The sequence below is a fragment of the Rhinolophus hipposideros genome (assembly GCF_964194185.1).
Source record: "Rhinolophus hipposideros genome assembly, chromosome: 5".
NCBI lineage: Eukaryota > Metazoa > Chordata > Mammalia > Chiroptera > Rhinolophidae > Rhinolophus > Rhinolophus hipposideros.
This window is the reverse complement of record NC_138051.1, coordinates 49,619,449-49,643,539: the sequence shown is the minus strand read 5'-3', so window position 1 is coordinate 49,643,539 and position 24,091 is coordinate 49,619,449. Positions and strand designations below refer to the sequence as shown.

Here is a 24,091-nt window from a genome sequence, read left to right as displayed (position 1 = left end):
GATGGCCATTTACTACCTGAGCCAGCTCCATGTGAGGCCGAGAGCCTGGAAACTGCACTCCTGGCACTGTCCCCACAACATACCATGTGTTTACAAGATGATATGATTACTTTTGATTCTTACTAATGTATTACTGTACTGTAATGGGGGAACCATGATGATATTTGAAGGGAGAGTTTTCCAGACAGAAGGAACAGCCAATGCAAAGGTCCTGAGAAGGCCACCCCAGGAGACCAAGTGGTAAGAGGATGGTAGAGGGTCACCGTGAGGTCAGAGGTAGAGTAAGGATGGATTCTTGTAGGACCATTGCAGATCTCGTAAGCTCTAAGGCTTAGGATTTCATTCTGAGTGAGATGGGAAGACATTGGAAGGCTCTGAGCAGAGGAGTGACGTGACCCAACTGGGGTTTTAAAAGGCTCACTAGACTGCTGTGTTAAGAAGAGACTTTAGAGGGGCAAGGGCAGAGACCGGGAGACCAGGTTGTGATGGATTACTGACATTTCACACTAGGGGTGTGTGTGTGTGTGTGTGTGTGTGTGTGTAAAAGTTGAAGTAAATGCTTCTAAGTAGTAATAAGTAGTGGTCTCGAAGTATTACAGTTAGCTATGAATGATTTCATTTTCCTTATCCTTGTCTCTATTTTCCAAAAATTTTAAGGCTATTGTTATAATCGTAAACAAGAACTGTTACCATTTTCTTTAAATAGAGCTGTATTTAAAAAAATGATGCAACATATTAGGCTGTGTTATTAGAGGGACATACTTGCACATTAAGTACAGTATCTTTGGTGCTATTACTAACTTTGAAAGATTTGCCATCAAAGAGACTAAATGTTCATAATCTGTTCGAGTATAATGAATCATCAGCAATTTGGAATAAATGACCTAACTAGACTAGTAAAAAGTGAGGGTGTGAAATATTTTACATATATAATGCAGTTATTTTAAATAACCAGAATGAAATACTATGGATTCACAATAGAAGTACTGTTTTAAAGACCATGCAAATGATTACCCTTATAACAATCCAGTAGCCTTGGTTTCCTCTTGCAGTGGAGTTTTATAAATTACTGTTTTCGAATTCTCAAACTTTTGATTAAGTGATTGCATTTAGATCGTGATTTTAATAGATTAGAACACCATTCTGAGATCTCTGATTGGCCTTGTTCCTGCCTTCCTTCACTTGCTGGCCTTCAGCCTGGTCCAAGCTCTCCCAACCTGGACCCCGCCCTCCCTTTAGTAAATTTCTACTTCTCCTTCAGCGCTCAGCTCAATTAACTACAAAAGGAAGGAGACTTTCCTGAGTCTTTAAGGTAAGTTAGGTCCTTAATCACTCTTCTCCTAGGTTCTAATTCTTGTTACCATGCATTACAATCGTAATAAATTATGTAATTTCTTGGTCTCTTCTGTTAGAATATCAGCACCATAAAGACCCTGATTGTATCTCTCTCACAGGTATGTCCCCAGTGCAGAATGAATGCACCAGCTAACTCAGTAACTGCCAAACTTCCTTTAGACTTCAGTTGGGGGTTTGGTGCAATTTTCTTTCTATTCCTCTTCCCACCTTCTACTGTCCAATCCCTCATGTAGTGTTTTAAGGTGTAAGTTACTAAGTGTAGTAGAAGTTTATAAGTAAAAATAGCAAACTTGTTTTTACCATTAAAAATCTTAGGTTTTCTTGATATACTATTTTCTTTTTTTTTTAAATTTATTGGGGTGACAATTGTTAGTAAAATTACATAGATTTCAGGTGTACAATTCTGTATTACATCATCTATAAATCCCACTGTGTGTTCACCACCCAGAGTCAGTTCTCCTTCCATCATCATATATTTGATCCCCCTTACCCTCATCTCCCTCCCCCCACCCCTCTTACCCTCTGGTAACCACTAAACTACTGTCTGTGTCTATGAGTTTTTGTTTCTCATTTGTTTGTCTTGTTCTTTTGTTGTGATATACTATTTTCAATAGTATAAAAGTATAGCTTATTGTAAGTTTTTGTTTACAGATGCCCTTTTAGAAAGTTTAATTTGGTATTTAATATACCAAAAAGAAATCATTTGATCAGAATTCAAAGTAGTATGTGTAACCTCAGGTTGGGTTTTTTTAGTTTGCAGTGTGAAACATTTTTCTGAAACTCGCCTACATGTTCTCCTTTCCCTAGTGTAGTAGATTTTACTGGTATACATTGTATACTGCCTTGTAATACAATGTTTTATTGTTCAGTGTTCTTAATAGAGAGTTGTTAAATTTCTTTATAATTTCTCATTGGGGACATAGGGAAGGAGAAAAAACTTTGTAGTGTCACTGCCACACTTTTTTATTTTTAACCTCTGGAAATCATGACATGTCAGATCAATGTAGCCTAACTTGAAAACAAAGCATTAGGAAGGTCTGGCATATCGACAGCCTATGATCCTTAAGGCTTAATTTTGGGATGCTGTGATTTCTTTCTTGAAGGCCATTTCCAGAGAATTCAAGAGTAACTGAGCACTTATGCTTTTATATCTATTTTAATTCTTTAAAAAAAGTCTTTCGTGTCATTCCCCTCCCACCGCAAGAACAATAAAGTTCTTACTATGTCTTTCTCCCTGGGATTTTCAGAGTTGTTTTTTTGTTTGTTTGTTTGTTTTTAAACAAAAAAGAGCACTCCAAAAAAGGTTTCTCCTATAAAAAATGGATACGAAGAACCTCCAAACAGAAAGATAGCTCCTTTTGTTTTCTGGTGGGTGGTTTACCACTCTTACTGCCATTCCAGTGTTGGGTACCACTTTTCTTTGGGGCTCCAATTTTGTTTTTACGCTTTTCCTCTCTGGAGGGTTTCATACAGTTTATGCATAGTGATTTATAGTTTTTCATTCTATAGGTTATATATATCATGATGATGAGGAAATCTTTGGGTATAGGCTTGAACACTAGTGGGTAATTTACATCAGGGCCACACTTTTGTTGTGTTAAATGCCAGATTTTAACAGTGTATAAGTATTTACAATTTTCTCTCTTATTACTTTTCTTGTTCCATTTTTGCTCCTAGCACATTTAAGCCCAGTTTTTCTTTCTGAGTTCCTTTCATTGCTTTCTTTTTTTTCCTCTACTTCTGCCTCTGAAGTTGGCCCATAGCATCTGTTTGTGACCCTCCCTTAAGCTATTCCTTGCTTTCTGTCCTCCAGGTGACTTCCCGCGGAATAGCTAATGTGGGATGACTCCACGTGTACTTCCTTTTCATCTTTATAGTTAAACACCAATTCCTCTCCTTCTGGTCATTACTTCAGGCAGACTTTCCGAGGCCCCAAAATATCTGCATTGGTTTATTATATACACTTCTTTAAACTTGTATTTTATATGTGGATCATTTAGTCTAAAATAAAACATGAGGTAATTTCCAGTGAATTATGAAAAGAGAAATATTTCCTCAAACAGCATTCGTGTTCACATAGTACAAGTTATTTATAGCGGATAATTCAGAAACTCCTAGTTTGTGTCCCTGAATTTTTTCTCTATCCTCTTTGTTTTATTGTTGTGTGCTCTCTTATTCTCATCCTTTTGCCCCTCTTCTTTTACCTTTTTATGCTGTCTCCCACCTTCCTATCCCCATTTTTAAATAGAAAAAAACTTATCTATGTAATTTATTAGAATGTTATGTTTGCTTTTCTTACATTTAGAATATGAGAAGCTCTAAATGACAGCTCTATATTGACATTGACAGCTCTATATTTCTTTTTTTAAAATTTATTGGGGTGACAATTGTTAGTAAAATTACATAGATTTCAGGTGTACAATTCTGTATTACATCATCTATAAATCCCATTGTGTGTTCACCACCCAGAGTCAGTTCTCCTTCCATCACCATATATTTGATCCCCCTTACCCTCATCTCCCACCCGACAGCTCTATATTTCTTTATCAGGTTGTTTCAAAGCCTAATCACATTTTAAGAAAAGATGTGCTAAGCCTTTGATATGAAAAAAATGCAAAAGCACTTAATGTACTGTAGAGAAGGTATGAGTTGGCAGGCAAGTTTAACAGAAGGAAAAGGTTGTTCTAGATTGATTGCTTGCTTGATTTAGTCTCTAGCTACAAGGCTACCAAATTCCAAGCAGTTGAAGACAGAAAGGAATTAAGCTAAAATGACACTTGGGATTCCTAACTCCTGAAGTGAGATGTGAAATGTGGTGAATATTCTAAAGTTTCAACCTATTTGGATAGAGGTACAACTTATGTCTTGCTTTATCTAAATAATAGAATAAGTTCTCTATACCGTGTTTCCCCGAAAATAAGACCTAGATGGACAATCATCTCTAATGCGTCTTTTGGAGCAAAAATTAATATAAGACCTGGTATTATATCATATCATATCATATATCATATCATATCATATCATATATCATATCATATCATATCATATTATATTATTTAATATATGACCCGGTCTTATAGTAGAGTAAGACCAGGTATTACATTATATAAGTAAATTATATTACTATAAGTAAAATAAGACCGGGTCTTGTATTAATTTTCGCTCCAAAAGATGCATTAGAGCTGTTGTCTGGCTAGGTCTTATGTTCGGGAAAACATAGCAGTTGTTGAAAATCAGCAGTGCAATATGAAAAACTTAGGTTGCTCAGCCGACCGATCTCGTGGACGTAGACAATGAACTATGAGGGACTAACCAAACCCAGCCAGAGAAATCCAGTTCGTTTTACAGGGAATTGTTCTGGGATGTCAGGGCTGTAGTGTGTTAGCTACTTGATTGTCTTACATGTATTTAATTGATCTTGTGGTACCATAAGAGATGGATGGGCTCTGGAGTGATTGTGACAGATGGACAACAAAACAAAACAATATATTGTGGACCTGCATAATTTTCGACTGCAATTGTTCATACCTGGATTTCCAAATATAAAACTATTACGTTTAGTAATGATTAATAATGAAATATTGTTCGTTACTGTCATTCATGCTTTTTAAAATTTTAGAATCATAATCAAGTTGTATTTCAATTATAATACAAATAGTGATAAAAGGGACCTCACAAATCAGCAGGTGGATTATTTAAGAAATGATATTAGTGCAATTGGTTAAATTTAGAGCCTCAGTTTATAGCAGTCATCAACAATATTCCAAATGAATAAATGGTTAAAAGGGGGGAAAAACAAAAACAAAAAACCCCATGCTAGGATGACTGAAAAAATAGAAATGAATTTCTGGTGGAGTGAAAGATTTTATTCTTTTTTATATTACAAGTAATAGACGACGTTTCAAAACAAACCAAAAAAAATTTTACTACTTAAAATGAAAAACAAAAAACTTAGGTATTATTTTTTTTCACCTTGTAGTCCAAATTAAAAGACACATCAGAACAGAATAAAATTTGAATGGTTATGATGACATTAAAATGTTTAAGGAGAATAAATGAATAAATTCTTTTGTTAGAATATCAGTGGGATAAAAAGCAGCAGTTGCACAATCTCACACGGCCAAACATACACACGTGTGCACATGCACACACAAAAACCCTAATCTTAGAAAAAGAGAATGGAAGAAAAACACACTAAAATATTGCTTTTCAATAATGTTGGGAGTGATTCTCAAAACAATTTATTTTTTATATATTTTTGAGCCTTTCTGGAAAAAGCAGTTTTAAAATATGTATTTTTAAATTGCTTCTAGGATCAAGTCCAAACACTTCTAATTTGTTTCTAGCTTATCTTCTCTGTCCTCCTTTCTCCTACACTCAGTGTCTCTACCAGAGATTAGCACAGTGCCTTTCACAAAATTTTAATGTCAGTTCCTTCAACTTGTTCCATTTCACTACGTGGCCCATCACATCTTACTAGTACTAAGTGCAGCTGTATCACACATTTGGGTTGTATGCCTATCCCTGGAGGATTTCCTTGCCTTGCACCCCTTGCCTGATAGATGTTTTGGAGTATTTGCTCTTCTCTTAAAGGCTGGCCTGTGGTGTAGTCTTCCATCTCTTTTCTTCCTTGGCTTTGTCCGTACCCTTTAGCAGTAATGCTTCCCTCTTCCCTCTGCGTATTTAAAGACAGCTTTCAAGACCATAATTAGGCTGCCCAGTTTACTGTATTCTTTCCCGTTTCCCCCCACATTTTACCTTGTACTTCTAGTATAGCACTTATCACAGTTTGCACACACTGCATTTTGTACTGTGTATGTCTTTCCCAGTAGGTGTTGAGCCCCTGATGGGCAGCAACCTTATCTTATTCATCTTTCTATCTCCCACAGTGCTCTGTTAGCAAATATTTATGGTCTTAACGTTGATTTAAATAATGATTTAAATAGTGTCACAGTTTGAATTTCTAGTGAGAAAGATGTTTTAGTTCATTTTACCCATATGCATTTCTTTTTGTTTAATATGTAATCTTAATGCACTTTTTAAAAATAAAGAACAGTTATTTTTTTATATCTTAAAAGCAAAGCATATTAATTATAGAAAACTTCTAAAACAAAAAGGAATTTATTTCCACTATCTATAAAACACGTTTCTTTTGATTTCTTTTTCCGATAAATATTTTTTTTGTGTTTTGGTCTATTTTAAATCATTGTATAGTGTATCCTTCCTTAATATTCATATAATCATTTATTCGATAAATATTAATAAGTACCTGCTATTAGGCAGGTATTCTTTTAGAACTCTGGGGTTATAGCAGTAAACAAAATAGTCAAAAATGCGTGCTTTCATAAAGTTTGCATTGTAGTCTAGGGAGACATAAAAAAATAAATAAAACAATGACATTTTCCACAAGCCATAGAAAAATCTCCATGCTTTGGGGAAATTGCTCTCTTTTAGCTTTTTGGATATTAATTGGTACTCTCATAGGCTTTTTGATCCCTTTTGATTCTGGACAATGTGGCAGTTTTAGATGTTTCTGTGTTCATTAATTATTCTCATTGCTTGGTTACTTATTTGACTTTGTGCTGTGAAGTTCACTAAGTTTGTAAACATGCCTGGTTTCAACTGCAGCAGCTTTCAATTCAGATAAATTACTCCCATCTGATTTTGTAACGTTTATTTTTTGGTCTGTAGGGGCATAGGGCCAAAATTAGATTTTTTGGGTAGGATTTTACTTACTTTTTAAATTCATAGCCATTGTTACTTGAATGTAGGAATCGGGTGGGCATGATAGCTGTACAGACAAATCTTTACTTTTTATACTTGACCAAGTCAAAAGGTGTTCCTGATAATTTAGTCCTTAGAGCTTGTATTGAAATGTTGTTAGGAACTAGACTGTCAAAGTCAGCCCAACAGTACAGTGTCCTTGAAACCCTCACCCGTACTCTAGCATTGATTCTCCCTGGGGTTATGGGAGTATTCCCGTTGTTTTCCAACTTTGGGATACTAGTTCCCTAAGATTATCCATGAAAACGGTTTCCAGGTTAAATTAGTTGGGACGTGCTGAGTACTGTAGCCCTCTTTCTAACTCACTCTAAAGTGGACACAGGGCATGATAGCACGTTATGATCTATAAATAGTGGTATGTTATCGGGATGGTGGAACCTAGAATAAGTTTAATTTTATTTAACTCAGCAATTCTTAATTTACTTGAATGTCGGCTACTTTTCCCATAGGATGCCTATTTATATTGGGAGGAACAGTCAAAATGCAACTCTAGTCACTAACGTGTTCTAACTTGGTAGTTCTCTGTTCCAGATGGTCATATGTTCCAGACATTCCAGATGGGCTGGCTTTTAACATCTTCATACTCCGTCTTTATACTTGACAACTATCTTCTGCCTATGTTATAATATAATCCCTTCCTGACTACAACATATAAATGCTTTATCATCTTCGCTTGTGATTCTTGGCTTTACGTGGAAGACACTGGGATATTAGCTTAGTGACTTTTTTTTTTGGGGGGGTGGATATCAGGACACCGGTCACTTTATTATCCTAGTAAAATCTAGAAAGGAATTATTCTGCGTGTGTCATGATTGAAGGCAGTCTACCCAAGAGATTGACAGTTTTACATACTTTGTAAGGAGTATGTCTTATAATTAAAGAATACAGATGATCTATTTTGTGTCTGCCTGCTCACCTCTATCAGTCATCAAACATTCTTATATTCTTTTAAGTGTAGCCCATGAAACACACTGTGCCGTAAACCTATACTGTCTGGCCACATGGGGCTGTTGAGCACTTGAAATGTGGTTAAATCATATTGAGATGTGTTATTAAGTGTAAAATACATACTGGATTTCAAAGACAGTGTAAAAAAGGATCTAAAATACTTCAATAGTTTTTATATTGCTTATATATTGCAGTGGTCATATTTTTGATATATTAATAATAAAATATTTTATTAAATGAATTTCATTAGTTTTTACTACTTAACGTGACTACTAGATAATTAACATTACGTATGTGGCTTGTATTACATTTCTCTTGGGCAGTTAGACTGTGAACACTTTTCCCTTAAACTAACAGGTGTCAGAGGCTGAACCTGCTTACTTAGGTTTTTGTAAAGCTTTCTGGTCCAAGGAGGAACGCTATTTTTATTTTTTGAAAACTTTTGGCCTAAGATCAAATGATCCTTCAGCCCATAAGTCTCTTTGAAGTACCACTTAAACAGATTAATACCATTCTTTAGGCATAGGGCGAAAGATGAAAAATCTAGACCTTTCAGACTATATCATTAATAAATTGTTTTACCCGTCTCCATTGGTAACTACTCTCCTTGTAGAGTGTATCCGTCTTGGTGTCTTCCTCTCTGAAGAATCATTTGATCATTGAGTATTCTTTGATCCCCTTATATAGCCTTCTACTTCATAGATTGTTTTTAGATCAGGCTCTCCACTTTTGGTTCTTTTAGTGCTTTGGGGGAGAGAATTTTAGTGTTAACTATGAAATTGTTTTTCATGTTTGTTACTTTTCATTATGACAGAAGTGCTCTGATTGTTGGAATTAAATGGATGACATTAGGACATCGAACTTGGTGGCTTCATTTTTTGAAACAGATATTGGGATACTGAACCCTTTACTGCCCAAATAAAACCTAGAAGAAAGTAGTAAATCATGTCTCAAGAGTGAAGGCAGTAAACACAAGGGTCATTTAACTCCAGTTTTAAGAAGTATTCTTTGGGGTGGCTGGTTAGCTCAGTTGGTTAGAGCGTGGTGCTGATAGCACCAAGGTTGCCGGTTGGATCCCCGCATGGGCCACTGTGAGCTGTGCCCTCCTTAAACAAACAAACAAACAAACAAACAAAAGTATTCTTGTAGCAGTTTACATGAGACATTAACATATAATAGTTTCCTATCTGCGTATCAAGCATCGTTGCCTGGGTCTGCCATCTTTGAGGAAATTTTCTTTTAACTTCAGTCCTTTATAGCCATTCCCTCTTTGGTTACCTTATTTTAGAATATCAGTTAAACATCCTAATAGTAAACACTACAGGTTGGTTTAATCCTTTTCAGTTTAAAAAGACTTACACATATTGATGTAATTCTCTTGGTGACACATAAGGTTCTTCCAAAGAAAATGAGATCATTTACCTTTATTCGTGTGGGTTTGTTTTTTTTTAATTTAAAGATCTGCCTTATCTACCGAGCTTTCTCATAATGTAACGTAAGATAACTAAGTTGCATGGCTGTATAACTCTTTCTGAAGCTATGCTGTAGGGGAAGACGAGTAATTCTCCCCGCTGGGCTATCCACGTGATTCTGTCCTGCTCCATGTTTTAGTTTATTTTTAAAAGTTTTATATGTTTATTATAAAAATTCAAACAGGAACGAAAAGTGTAAAAAGCTTTTTGAAAGTTTGAAAAGAAAGTAAAACCTCTCAACATCTCATCTCCCAAAGAAAAGAGAGTCATCCTTATAGGTGGCTCTCTATGTGCATGCACTTACCTCATGTTTCACTATTGTTATGGGCACTGTTACCTGTTTACCAGGTAATTTAGCAGGTACATTTGCCTGTATTTGGAACCTGAGGCTGCTTCTGCAGGTCAGCACTGGAGGCCATTGAAGGCCAGTAAAGAGTGTGACTCGGGAGCTGGCCAGAATCTTCACCTAGGATGCTCACTTACTAGCAATACCTAATGGTTTTTGGAGAATGAAGTTCCAAAACGATGAGACCAGTGCACAATTCTTAATGAAAAACCCAATGTAAAACAGAGGCATGATTGATTATAAGGTATAATAGTAGCATTGTTAGTGGACAATGGGGCCAAATAAAAATTAATGTGACCTTGCTCAAGTCATTTAACCTTTTCAATCTTTAATTTCCTTAATGTAAATGAAAGGGTTAGACTAGATTTAGTTTCATTTAACATTAAGAATCTGTTACTTGCTTGTTATTACAGTATGGCATTTATATAAATCATCTTATTTAATCTTCACAGAAATCTTTGGAGGAGGTGTCATATACCTCAAGAAAAAAAACAGTCCATCTGAGTAACAGGCATATACCGTGTTTCCCCCAAAATAAGACCTAGCCAGACAATCAGCTCTAATGCCTCTTTTGGAGCAACAATTAGCATAAGACCCGGTCTTCTATTATATTATATAAGACCCGGGCTTCTATTATATTATGTAAGACCCGGTCTTATATTATAGTAAAATTATAATGCTGCCCTGGGGAGCTGTTTTTCTGTTGAGGACCTCTGAGGCAAAAGTCATTTTAGGTGCTATTCTTCTCCTTTGTTTTCTATTCCCTCTACCCACACCCCATTTGACCTTCAAGTTATAGAGTGTTGGAAGAGACTATCTACCCAACTATTGTACATTCTTGGATTACTTAGTTAAGGATATAAAAGCCAGATGACTATTCTGAATAGTAGTAAATGCAGCATGTCCTTAAACAGCTTTTCTGATCTGTCTGTATTTCCTATGGTGCTTATTTCCACCTTTCCTACAGGAAAAATTCAGCTATAGTTGCTATATCAAATTCTTGGTATATCTTAGTCTATATGTCTAGACTTTTGTGAACATTCTGCAAAAACTTAATATAATTACCAAGTGATATTTACAAAACATCACCATTTTCTGGATTTTGAACCAATTCAGCAAGGCCACATTCTGGATTTTTGAACCAATTCAGCAAGGCCACATTCTTATCCTGGAAGAGAAAAGGCAGAATCAGCTCTCCCAGTTATATGAGGAATATCTTTCCCTCCAACATTCTAGAGTTCTGGAAAGCCCATCTTCCTTCAGTCTACCCCCTTGACTTGTGTGATTCTGATGCTCAGTTTGCACTCCCTTCCTACCTTGCCATCCTCTCTCCCTTCTCTTTCTTCCGTCTCTCCTTTTATTGATCACGTGTTTATAGTTGCCGAATGTGTACCAGGAAAAGTGCTAGACTTAGGGAACAGATTAACAAGAGGTCTATAAGGGAAAGGGTAGACCTTTGGGATCTTCAGTTAACTACTATATGAAAGAGGGGAAAAAAAGAAGGCCTCATGTTACACACAGAATCCAGGGAAGTTCAACCCCCAGATCTGAAAAGCAAGCAGTTAGAAAAAAACAAACCTCTGTGACCTCATGATAAGGAAGAATTTTTTTAAATGACACCAAAAGCACTTCCAGTGAAGAAAAATATTAATAAATTTGATTATATTAAAGTAAAAGCTTTCTGTAAAACAGTGAACACCATATAAAGAAAAACAAGTTGCAGATGAAGATATTTATAATTCAAATAACTTGCAAAAGATTAGTATCCAAAGTATAAAAGGACCCTTATAAATAAATGAGATAACAGTAATAATAATAGGGCAAACAACCAAGTAGTAAAATGGATAAAGGATATGAGTGGGCGGTTCATAGAATTAAGTTTAGTGGTCAGTAAACATATAAAGATGTTCAAACTCACTGAGGAATGCATATTAAAACAACAAAATATTTCACACACATCAGATTGGCAAAAGTCTGTCATTACCAGATTTCGGAGAGGCTAGAAAGAAATTATTTTCATACACAGCTGATGGAGTATACTTTGAGAAGCAATTCAGCAATATAGAAAGTTGAAGATCAACCTACCAGAATTCCCCTGCAAGGTTTGTGTATGTATGTTTGTATATGTGTCTGTCTGAGAAAAAGTCTTGCAATGTGTATAGCAAGATCTATGTACCAAATGTTTGTTGCAATATTGTGTTACAGTGTAGAGTTGGAAATAAAGTGGAATGTTCAAACAATAGAATACTATGTATATTAGTTTGCTAGGGTTGTTGTAACAAAGTACCACAGACTAAGTGGCTTAAACAACAGAAATTTATTTTCTCACAGTTCTGGAGGCTAGAAGTCCAAGATCAAGGAGTTGGCAGGGTTGATCTTTCTGAGGACTGTGAGAGAGGGTCTCTTCCAGGTTGCTCTCCTTTGCTTATAGATGGCCTTCTCCCTATGTCTTCTTACATCATCTTCCCTCTATGTGTGTCTCTATAACCACATTTCCCTTTTCTATAAGCACACCAGTCTTGTTGGATTAGAGCCCACCCAAATGACTGAATGATGATTTTAACTTGATTGGCTTTGTAAAGACCCTATCCCCAGATAAGGTCCATTCAGAGGTATTGAGTATTAGGACTTCAATATGTGAATTTTGGGGTGGGTCACAATTCAAACCATAACACTATGTAACAGTTAAAATGGATAAACTAAAACAAATCGAAATGGATAAACTTCTTCTAAAGCCTATTAAGTAAAAGGAAAAAAGGTATAATGATATATGCATCATAATTTCATGTCTATAAAGCAAATAAAACTTCTTTTATATTGCTTCTGGATGGATATACTCAACATTCGTAGTAAAAATATAATCTTTCATGGGAATGATAAACAGAAATTTCTGGATAGTGGTTCACCACTGAAAAAAGAAAGGTGAAATGAGATTGGAAAAGGGCCCATAGGGGTTTCAGTTTTTTTCCATAAAGTTTTCTTCCTTAAGGGAAAAAAAGGCAAAATGTTCAAATTTGGTCAAACTGGCTGGCTGGCAGGTACATGAGTGTTATATTATTCTGTATACCTTTCCTATATACTTGCAACTTGGTTATTTTAAAATAATAGTAGAAAAGAATATATTAACTTAATGAATGGAATAATGTCCCTAAGAAGTTGAAAATTCAATTTTCATAATATCAATAATTAAACAGTTCCCCTGCTTTTAAAATAGTCATTGTTCAGAGTTCTTGCCTGCTCTTAAGAATCTTTGGGGGATCTGCTTTGAAAGGAAATTATCCTCAAAGGGACACTGACATTTGCTGGCTAGTCCTATGCATTATAGGATATTTGGCATTACTGGATACTGTCCACTAAATGTCAGTAGACATTCTGACAACCAAAATGCCCCCACAGATGATCAGACATCCCTAGTTGACAGCCACTGCTGTAGACTATAGAAAACAAAGTCATTCACATGCTATGTGTCGAGTCACGTAAGAAGTCCCCTCACATACCCAGCACAATTTTCTACAAATGAATCATTTAAAAAATTGAAACTTTTTTATGTATGAAAAATGAACTTCTTGCTTTTCACAAAGGATATAAATGTTTGTTAATTTTATCATAAAACTCGTTTTGTTGCTCTGAACATTAAAACTAATTTCAACTAGAAGAATTAATTGTATCACACATCACTTCTGGTATACAGCAATTTCTGTCAAATAACAACATTACGGTGCGTCCTCATCCACCTTGCTCACTGGATCTGGCACCGTGCGATTTCTGACTCTTCCCTACAGTCAAAATGGTTTAGGACATCGAGGCAGCCACGACAGCACAACTAAAGACACCCATGAAAGAGGACTTCCAGAACTGCTTCAGAAAGTGGCAAGAATGATGGGATAAGTGTGTTCAAAGTGAGGGGGAGTATTTTAAGGGGGATTAATGGCAATGTGTCTTTTACTGTAATAAAATTTCTTTTTAATTTAAACATTCACCATATTGTTTGATCACACCTCGTATCACTACTTCATTCCTTTTCATGGCTGAACAGTATTCCATTGTATGGATATACTACATTTTGTTCATCCATCCATTGCTGTACATTTGGGTTTCCACTTTTTGACTCTTATAAACTATGCATCTATGAATATTTATATACAAGTTTTTGTTGGAATACCTGTTTTCTTTTGATACATAGTTAGGAGAAAATTGCTGGGTCATGGTAATTTTATGTTTAACTTTTTGAGGAAACACCAGACTGTTTTTCCAATCAGCTATGTCATCTAACATTCCTCCCAGCCGTGTACAATGATTCCAGTTTCCTCCCATTCTCGCGGATAGATCCCAATTATTTTTAAGACATCATACTAAGTAAATGAATCAAAATGTCCAGATGGTGGGAATAAGGGTAGTTTCTGTGTTTGTTTGTTTCTGGTTATATCTTTCAGTCTTTATAGATTTAGCCACTATTACTGTGGTTATTTTTGAAAATGTAAAATCTTGTTCTCATTTGAGCAACTAAAAGTAAATGTTTGACATTTGTTATGGACAAATATAAGGTAAAAATACGTTTTACTGTGATGGACTGTGAGCTGTCATAATCCACAAAAAAAGATCTGAAGTCAATATATTTTTAACAGAATTACAATTATTTTACAGGAGAGGAAGCTAAGAGTTGATTTGTCTTGGCAAGGCTAGAATGCAAGAGTTTTTTCCATTTTGTGTATTACACTGTCCCTCCCTACCTCAGAGTTTCTGTGGCTGAAGTCTGGTCGGTAGTGTTCTCAGATCTCTATTTCTGCAACACAAGAATTTTTCATCAGGTATATGGGGTTGTGAATCACTCTGAATTCACACTTGGGAACTCTGGATAAATGCAGGAATAGTATTGAACTTTTGGATGGAGGCCAAGCCTGGTGTTAGAAGGGATGAGGGGGAGTCTCTTAGAGTGATATCTGCAATAAACAAATAGTTTATAATCTGTTGAAAGCAGGGAGACAGAGGTTCTGAAGTTTTCCTAGCAAGCTAAGTCTCTAACTGTTCTTTTAGGCATACTGTTACTTACAGTGTTTTAATACAGTATGTGTGATTGGCCCATGACTGTTAAGTATTTTAGTATTATATTCAAGTCTGAAGAAAGGGAAATATTATATGGTATTTTTGTGAAGTGTTTCTGTGAGGTAAAGTAGGCTTAGACAAAGTTTTCTCTCTCTTTTTTTTTTTTAATCACATTGCTTCCTAAATTTACTGTGTCTCTTGTGTAGCCCCCCCACTAGGTGACAAACTTTCCCCCAGCTCCACTCTGTAATTTGATTTAGGGAAAACAAAATAAGCTTCTTAAACTGTGTCTCTGTTCCTTACATTGTTATATGCTCTCCTTATTGGTGTGTTTTTCCCTGGTTTGGGATTAAGGTTTACTTTATAACCTTGTGGTGATCTGACTCGATACACAAAAGCTTGAACTGAAAGATTTAGAAGATGAATGATTAGCATGTTCCATAAACTTAGTAATTATCATACCACAGCAAAATTATGAGGTTTTAATCTAATACCAAAATATCAATGCTATTACAATTTTTATAAAAGTAATAACTTTTTTAAAACAACCAGTGAGACCAGACATTTAATGCATATCAAATATAATCAATTATCAAGTTTATAAAATGTCAAAAAACTTAGAAAAATATTAAAGTTCAACGTATTTGATATTAAATATTAAATATTGATATTAAATATTAAAGTTCAACTGTATTTGAACATGTTATTTGCAGATGAAATAAAATAGCTTTAGTAAAAAAAAATGAACATTTAAACAACAAACTGTTAAAAAGTCAAATATTATCTACCTTTTTAACAGTGCATAGTAAAATGTACATTAGTTATTTATTATTGAGTGGTGAGTGTATTTTGTGCATATTTTTCTTGCTGCTGAAAAAGTCTTTTTAAACTTAGCTAGTTGAAGTAGCAGTGAAAATATAAGTTAATTCCACATATATTCCAAATGTATCCGTAGATAATCTCATTATCTTGTTTGATAACTTTAAATTTTTTAATTTAAATTTTTACATATTTAACTTTCATTTTTGATTGGAAGTTTTAGATGCTCATAGTTTAATGAGTTATAAGGTCTTACAAGTCTTGCTAAGAACCACAGTTCCCTAACCACTAATTCATTGCCTGTCAGAAAACCACGTGGAATAAATACTTCTTATCTCTTGTTTGGTTTTTTTTAATCTCCTTTCAGTGAGTAATATTGGCCCACTGGATACCAGCATGGAAAGAGCCATATAAATACAATGCATAAAGGCAAGCCTCCTTGGTTATTGCAAGGGTGGGAAGTGGATATGAAACGGCAACCAGAAAATACCCAGCCCGATAGTTTTAATTTCTAAGTCATCACTTTTTAGTTCTCTGAAAATATTAAAAGTTTTTTAAAATATGTATAGTACCCAATTTCTTTCTTTGTTTTTTTACCTTTGTGAGGATTTAAACTTTTTTTCTAGTAGGGATTTCGCACCCTCCTTTTATTTATTTATTTTTTTTAACTCTCATTTATTTTAAGTGTGTTTTTCCAGGACCCATTAGCTCCAAGTCAAGTAGTTGTTTCAATCTAGTTGTGGAGGGCGCAGCTCACGCTGGCCCATGTGGGGATTGAACCAGCAACCTTGTTGTTAAGAGCACCGTGCTCTAACCAACTGAGCCAACCGGCCACCCCCACACCCTCTTTTTAAAAAGGGGGAATGTTCTGTCTTACCGTGTTTCCCCGAAAATAAGACCTAGGCCATCAGCTCTAATGCGTCTTTTGGAGCAAAAATTAATATAAGACCCGGTATTATATTATATTATTATACCTGGTATTATATTATATTAATTATATTTTATATTATATTAATATTAGACCCGGTCTTAATTTTTGCTCCAAAAGATGCATTAGAGCTGATGGTCCAGCTAGGTCTTATTTTTGGGGAAACACAGTAATTGTATACCCATGTGAGTATATTTAAGAGTGAGGCACAAAAAGCTCATAGGACGCTTTTTGGGTGATGGGCCTTCTGCCTTCTGATTCAGTAGGTATGGGGTGGGGCCCATAAGTTTGCATTTCTAACTAGTCGCAGGTGGTGCTAGTCCAGGAATCCTATTTTGGGAACCACCTTATTTGCATCCGTGGAAGGAATGGAAGTAGAGCGAAAGTTAAACTGTAAAACTGCAGAGTTCTGAATTTGGGATGACCCATCTGAGTTGCCCCAAGTTGAGACAGGGAGCTGGGCCTTTATTCCCACAAGGTGATCAGCCTCTGGATGTGGGCTGTCCCTGGGAGATGTGGCTTTGGGAAGTGTTCTTCAGCATAGGCAATCCCATTAGGGGGCTGACAACTGAGGGCTTTGTGCTGAAAGCACTTTCAGCAGCTGGAGGACCAAGTCCTTTCTGGAAAAGGGGAAGTGAGCAGTATATTACAGAGGCCCTGGATGCTGTTTCCGAGTTAACCTCCACCCCATCCCGAGACAGCCACTTTTTCTAATTTTTCTTTCACCATAGATTAATTTTGCCTATTCTAGAACTTCATTTAAATGGAATTGTACAGAATGAACTTCTCGGTGGTATCTTTGGTTCAGTATAATGTACATTGGATTCATCCATGTTCTATGTGTCAGAGTTGGGGTTTTTATTAATTGCTGAGCAGTATTCTGTTCTATGAATATACCACGTTTTTATCCATTTTTATATTGACTGTCAAGTGGATTGTTTCCAGTTTGGAGCTATTATGATTAAAGATTCTGTAAACATTCTTAATACAAGTCTGTTTTGTGGACATAGTTTCATTTCTTTTGGATAAATACCTAGGAGCAGAATTGTTGTTTTAAATTATAGGTTTATATTTAACTACTAAATTTTTGCAAAGCATTACATTTCCACCTGTTAAATTTCCACCAAAAGTGTATGACAGTTGCAGTTGCTCCAAATTCTTGCCAACTTTTTGGTGCTTTCAATTGTAACCATCCTATTAGTATATAATAGGATATCATTGTGATTTTGATTTGCATTTCCTTGATGACTAATGATGTTGAACATCTTCTCGTGGTTATTGAACACAGTTATTTGCATATTTATTAATTGGGTTACCTGTCTTTATTATTGAGTTGTAAGAATTCATTATATATTCTGGGCATAAGTCTTTTTACCAGGTATGTTTTGTAAATGTTTTCTTTTTATTGGTGGCCTGTTAGTTGATGTCTTTTGATGAATAGAAGTTGATTTTCATTTGGATGGAGGCTTATTTATTTATTTCTTTTAAATGGTTATTGCTTCTGTACCCTAAGATATCTTTGTATATTCTCAGGTCATGATAGTCTCCTATGATTTCTCCTAGGCACTTTATGATTTAAGCTCTTATGGTTAATTTATGATCCAACTCAAATTTTTTTTACAGAATGAGGTATGTTCATTTGTTTATAGATACATTCAGTTATTCCATCAGCCTTTGTTGAAAGGGTTTTCCTTTATCTCTTGAATTGCTTTGGTACCTCTGTTACAAATCAGTTGACTAAATAGAAGTCAGCTATCATTCATACCACCTTTTAACTGCATATAATGTTATTTTACTCTGGCTTCCTGAAGATTTTCTTTTTATCTTTGTGTTTTCATCCTTTTGACTATGTTACATCTTTGTGTGTTTTTCTTTATAATATTCCTGCTTGGAGTTTGCTGAGCTTCTTGGATATGTAAGTTTGAGTTTTTCATAAAATATGGGGAAATTCTGGCCATTTGTTATTAATTTTTCTTCCTCATTATCTCTCCTCTCCCGTCATACAGTTAGACGACTTGATATCGTACTACAAATCTCTGAAGCTCTGCTTATTATTTTGAACATTTTTTTCTTTCTTCTTTAGATTCAGTAAGATGTATTGACTTATTTTCCAGTTTAGTGACCATTTTTCTGCTGTATCTGATTTCCTTTTAAGGTAACTCAATGAATTTTTAAAATTCAGATGTACTTTTTAGTTTTAGAATGTCTTTTGTGTTTTGTTTTTCATTTCATAGCTTCCATTTCTTAGCTGAGATTTCTCCCATGTGTACATTTATTGTAATCATATTTTCCTTTAAATGCCTGGAACATATTTATAATATTTGCTTAAGTCCTTGTCTGCTTATTCTGACATCTAGATAATTTGGATTTGATTTCTGTGAGCTGCTTTTTCTCTTAACTCTGGGTCTCTTTTTTTCTGTTTATTAGTTCTGGTGGATTTCGCTTGTGTCATGGGCATTGTGTGTGGTATGTTGTAGACTTTGGATTCTGTTATTTTTCTCTGATGAGTGTTGATTTATTATTATTATTTTGTCCTGGTAGACAGTTAACATGGCTGGATTCAAAATCTCAACATTATCTCTGCTGTAATAGGCAGCAGCAGAAGTCTCAAGTCAGATCTTTCCATTTTCCAGCTGTTGCCTTTTGCTGGAAACCTTGAAGTCTTCTCCAAACAAAGATCCAAATATTTGAGTATAGTTTATACAGAAATTCTGTGGCACCTATCTTTCTGGGATTTCATCTTTGACTTTACTGTGGCTCTGGTAGTCCCAGACTTTGTCCCCTGGCTCCTTTTCTGGCAAGATACAGATTCTCTTCGGTCATGAGTGATGGTTGCTGCCTGGGTTAAGTGCCCTCAGGCAATGGCCTTGTAACTACTGCTACAACTCCTACTCAGTGCAGCTGCTTTCAAGGATGAATTCCCTCCAGTTGCTACCTGCTTTTAGTTGCTCTCTTTCACCTTGTTTGTTTTTAGATTTTGTCCATAGTTTATAATTGTTATGTATGTATGGGAAGGTTACTCCAATGTAACTTACCTTGTCATTATCCAAAGCAGAACATTACCATATGGAAGCATTATTTTATTTTCATTGAGTCAATCAAAGCATCCAATATTCAAGGAATATTTTAATATTTTAAAATTGTAAAACACCCACTAAATGGAATATTACTATATCTCATATTAAAATTTTGAAACAAAGCTTGGAAACAGAACAAGGATTACTGCTACTCTTCACCATTAGACAGAGGATTTTAGCAAAGTAATTAAATAAGAAAAAGGGGGGTGGAGGAAGAGGTATAAAGATTAGAAAGAAAAATATTTCCATTAATTGTAAGTGCACTTATTACTGACAGGAGACATTGCATACCAGTAGAATTAATAAGAGTTCAGGAAGACCACTGGATATAAAGTCAGCACTAGAAAACGAATAGTTTTTCTACACATCAGCAGAAACCAGTTTGAATCATAAGAAAAAAAAGGATACAGTTTACAATACCATTTATAAGTAACTTAGGACTCTTTCTAATAAAAGGTATAGAGACAATAATAAGACATTTATAAGGACAAACAAAAATAAATCCAAATTATAAATTGATTCCCCTACTTCAATCCATAACATCAGTACAGTTCAATATGAATCTTAGCAGGACATTTATGGAACTGGAACAACTGAACAACTTACTTGGAAAATTAAAGGTCCAGGAATTATCAAGACTGTTCTGAAAATGGTCAAGGAGGGTCATACAATCAAATAACTAGACTTAATTTTTTTTACACACTAATAAAATTCCAAGTGTGGTGTTGGCTCAGGGATAGACAAGTAGATTAATAATAAAACAGAGAAAAAGCCAGAAACTGATTCAAGTACACATGGAAACTTAGCATAATAAAATAGGAAACAATTGACTTGCCCAATAGAAAATACACACACACACACACACACACACACACACACACATATATGGCCATGTCATACATAAGAATAAATTCTAATTAGAATAAAGATCAAAATAAAAAAAGCTAACTTTAAAAATTTTAGAATGAAATAAAGAATATGACACTTTAGCTAGATAGGGTTTCTTAAGATAAAACAGAAGTCATAAAGGAAGAAATGAATTAGACTCAATCAAAAATTTAAACTTCAGTAAATATCATTACTAACATTTAGTAACATATCATTAACAAAGTTAAAGTATAAGTAACAAAGGTTTAGTATTCAGAATACATAAATAACTACTATAATTTAATAAGAAACAGTCAACTCCACTTAAAAATGAGCACAGGTTATGAACAATTTATGGAGGAGAAAACCCATATGGCCAATAAGCGGGTGAAAACACACAGCATTGATAGTAATTGGGAAAATAACAGAATTTTTTAAAGTTTCATATCTTTTAGAATGGCAAGTTTTTAATATATGCATTTTATATACCATGTATAAATATCATGCATATATATATTTGCATAAGGTTATAGGAAAATAAGGACTATTGTCTACTGCTTATGGAAGTATAAATGGATACAAGTACTTGGCAGATAAATTTGGTAATATATAATAAAATTGAAAAGATATATCCATGAGCCCCAGAAAATTGACTTATAGATTTATAACTGAGAAATTTTTCATATGTATACCAGAAGACATGTATTGACTCATCATTTGTAGAAAACCTGGAAAGTGTGTAACTGACTTTGAATAGAGGAATGAATGAATAAATTTGATACATTCAATGAAATACTTTTCCGCAGTTAAAGTGAATGAACTTAACCTATGTATCAATATGGATAGATCTCAAAAACTATGTTGAATGAAAACAATTGCAAAAGATATACATTGTAATGGCATTTATACAAACATTTAAAGCTTCACTGATCAACAGAATATAATGCTTATAGATATTTGTATACCTAATACAAATATTGAAATATCAACTGGGAAGGTGACACATCAGATTAATAATGATGGTTGTCTGGGAGAATAGGGAGGGGAATGGGACTAGACCCAAGAACAAAAGGGAGTGGTTTGGTCAAAGAATCACTCTGACTGCTTCTTTGAGAATAGCCCACAGGCTTGGTGGTGGTGGGATGAAGACAGAGAAGCAGGGAGACCAGTTAGAAGGTTATTGTAACACTTTAGACAGGAAATGGTGGTAGTTTAGATCCAGGTGGTGAGAAGTGATTGGATTCTTGATACATTACTTTTTAGAAGAATTTCTAAATTGATAAAGCACTATATCTCAGGGAAACTGTGAGAGTTACTAAGAAGAGAAAAATAGTGCACATGAGCTGTTAATGAGTGATAAGCTATACAGATAATCCCCCCAAATTTAAAAACTTCTGAAAATATTTTGTGGGATTGTGGGGAGAGGATTTCAGTTCCTCTTCCCTAGAGGTATCATTTACTTTCTTGTTCCTTTTAGTCATTCTGAACTTTGCAATTGAACTTAATTCAGTCTTACTTTGCTCTTTAAAAAATGAAATTTGAAATCTAAGTACAGGTGTAAAGTTTTGAGGGTTTTGATTGCATTAACTGAAATGAGATTTGAATGCTGGTTTTTATTTATTTTAGCTATATGCAAAGGTGAATAACCACTTTTTTGACATTTATGTGGCTCTAAACCTTTATGGAAGATAATTTGGTATGTAACATATTTTAAAGATTGTGTATAAACTATTTCTGGACTTTTGTATGATTTCATTGCATTTTCACTTTACTGTGTTATAACAAAACCCAAATGACAGTTCAGTTTTATACTGGTTTCATTTTTATATATATTAACAGTTTACTTATATTAAACAGCTAAGTTAAATTGATATATAGTGGGTTGATTTATAAATATATTATTTCCCTCCAATTTATTACCATATTAGTTCATCTGTATTATTACTTTTATGTCTAGGGAACCCTTTCCTGCTGTGTGTGTGTGTGTGTGTGTGTGTGTGTGTGTGTGTACACGCGTGCGCGATAACATGAACGTGAAAGAGAGGGCAGGAGAATCTGCTTTATAACAAGTCTTTAGAACTACAGATAACATTACACCATGTGGCTTTTGTCAAACAAATTATTGTCCATAGTGGCATGCATACAGTAAAAATCACAATTTAATGTAAACTCTGTATCCTATCTCTAAGTATGATAATACATCTACACTTTTATATATCATTACAAAGTATTTATTCAGAACGTGTTATAATGATACAGAGTAACAACAGGTTGACTACAGCAGTGAATTCAGAAAATGTTCTGATCATGTTTTGGCATTAACTTTAGTACAGTGAATGGGAAATAGATTTTTGTTTTGCTTTGTGAAAAAATACAGTTTTAGGATATGATGCCTGATTTTAAGGAGTTTTACTTACTGTTTTCATAGTAGGGAAGACCAATTACCCTGTTTGAGAATATTTCAAATATTTAATAAATTTATCTTAACTCAGCTTTCTTTTTCTTTCAGCAAAACTGTACAATCTAAAGTGGACTGCATTCTGGTAAGTAAAATAACTAATCTTAAAATTCTCTTAAGATTAAAGACTTTCCCCACTATATAAAAATATATTGTGCTTGAGTAAAAGTTTATTTTAAATCTAACCCAGTTTTAGTGAATAAAACTTGACATTTAATTACAGCCCTAGGAGTGAACTGGCTATAAGGTATCTACATTCCTTTATCTTATCAGTAATGAAATCACAATGTGAGGTAATTGCATGTTTTTGAAACTTACTAGATTTTACTAAAGATCACTTAAACATTTAATAAAGTGTATGTTTATTTTTCTGTCCTAATAACTCCAAAGAATTTGTTTAAAGATAAGATTTAAGATGTTTGATGGATTAGTTTTGTTGTGATGGCATATTTTTTCATATTTGGGTTCTAGACTTTAGGAATTAAAGCCACAATAACAGTTTAAGTTTAGGTTATACTTGTAGAACTCTAAGAATTTGTTTAAATGAAAGCTTTTTAAAATGCTTCTTGGGTTAGTTTTTGTTGCTATAGTACACTTTTCATGTTTGGATTGCTGGCCTTCAGGAATTAAAGGCATCATAATAGTTTAAATTTAGATTGTATTGGTAGTTCCTTAGGTCTTCTCTTAAACATGTGAGGAAAGAACCATGCAGTTCCTAGGGCTACTGGAATACTACTGACTTCTTTCATGAAATCTCTGCTGATGGAATATTCCCTAGGCTTTAGAACATTCAATGACTCTACTGTTAGATTACCCCAACTGTCATTATACTTAGTCCTCTTTCTCTACTTGTGACATCAGAACTTTCTTATTCAGGTTTGGGTCTTCTTTATAAGCTAACTTTTGTATGTGTGGCGGGGAGAGAGGGTCTGTGGTGTCTGATATCTGATTAGCTTATTAAGTAGTTCAGAGAAGGGGTAATTTGATCAGTTC

General features: G+C 34.5%; 1 protein-coding gene across 1 annotated transcript in view; it reads left to right on the top strand.

The window, feature by feature from the left end:
- RFX7 (regulatory factor X7) overlaps positions 1-24,091 on the top strand; it is a 95,600-nt gene that overhangs the window by 16,364 nt on the left and 55,145 nt on the right. The window contains exon 2 of the mRNA XM_081049306.1: positions 23,150-23,183. Within this exon, the coding sequence (XP_080905432.1) occupies positions 23,150-23,183 (34 nt within the window). The remainder of the gene's footprint in view (positions 1-23,149; positions 23,184-24,091) is intronic.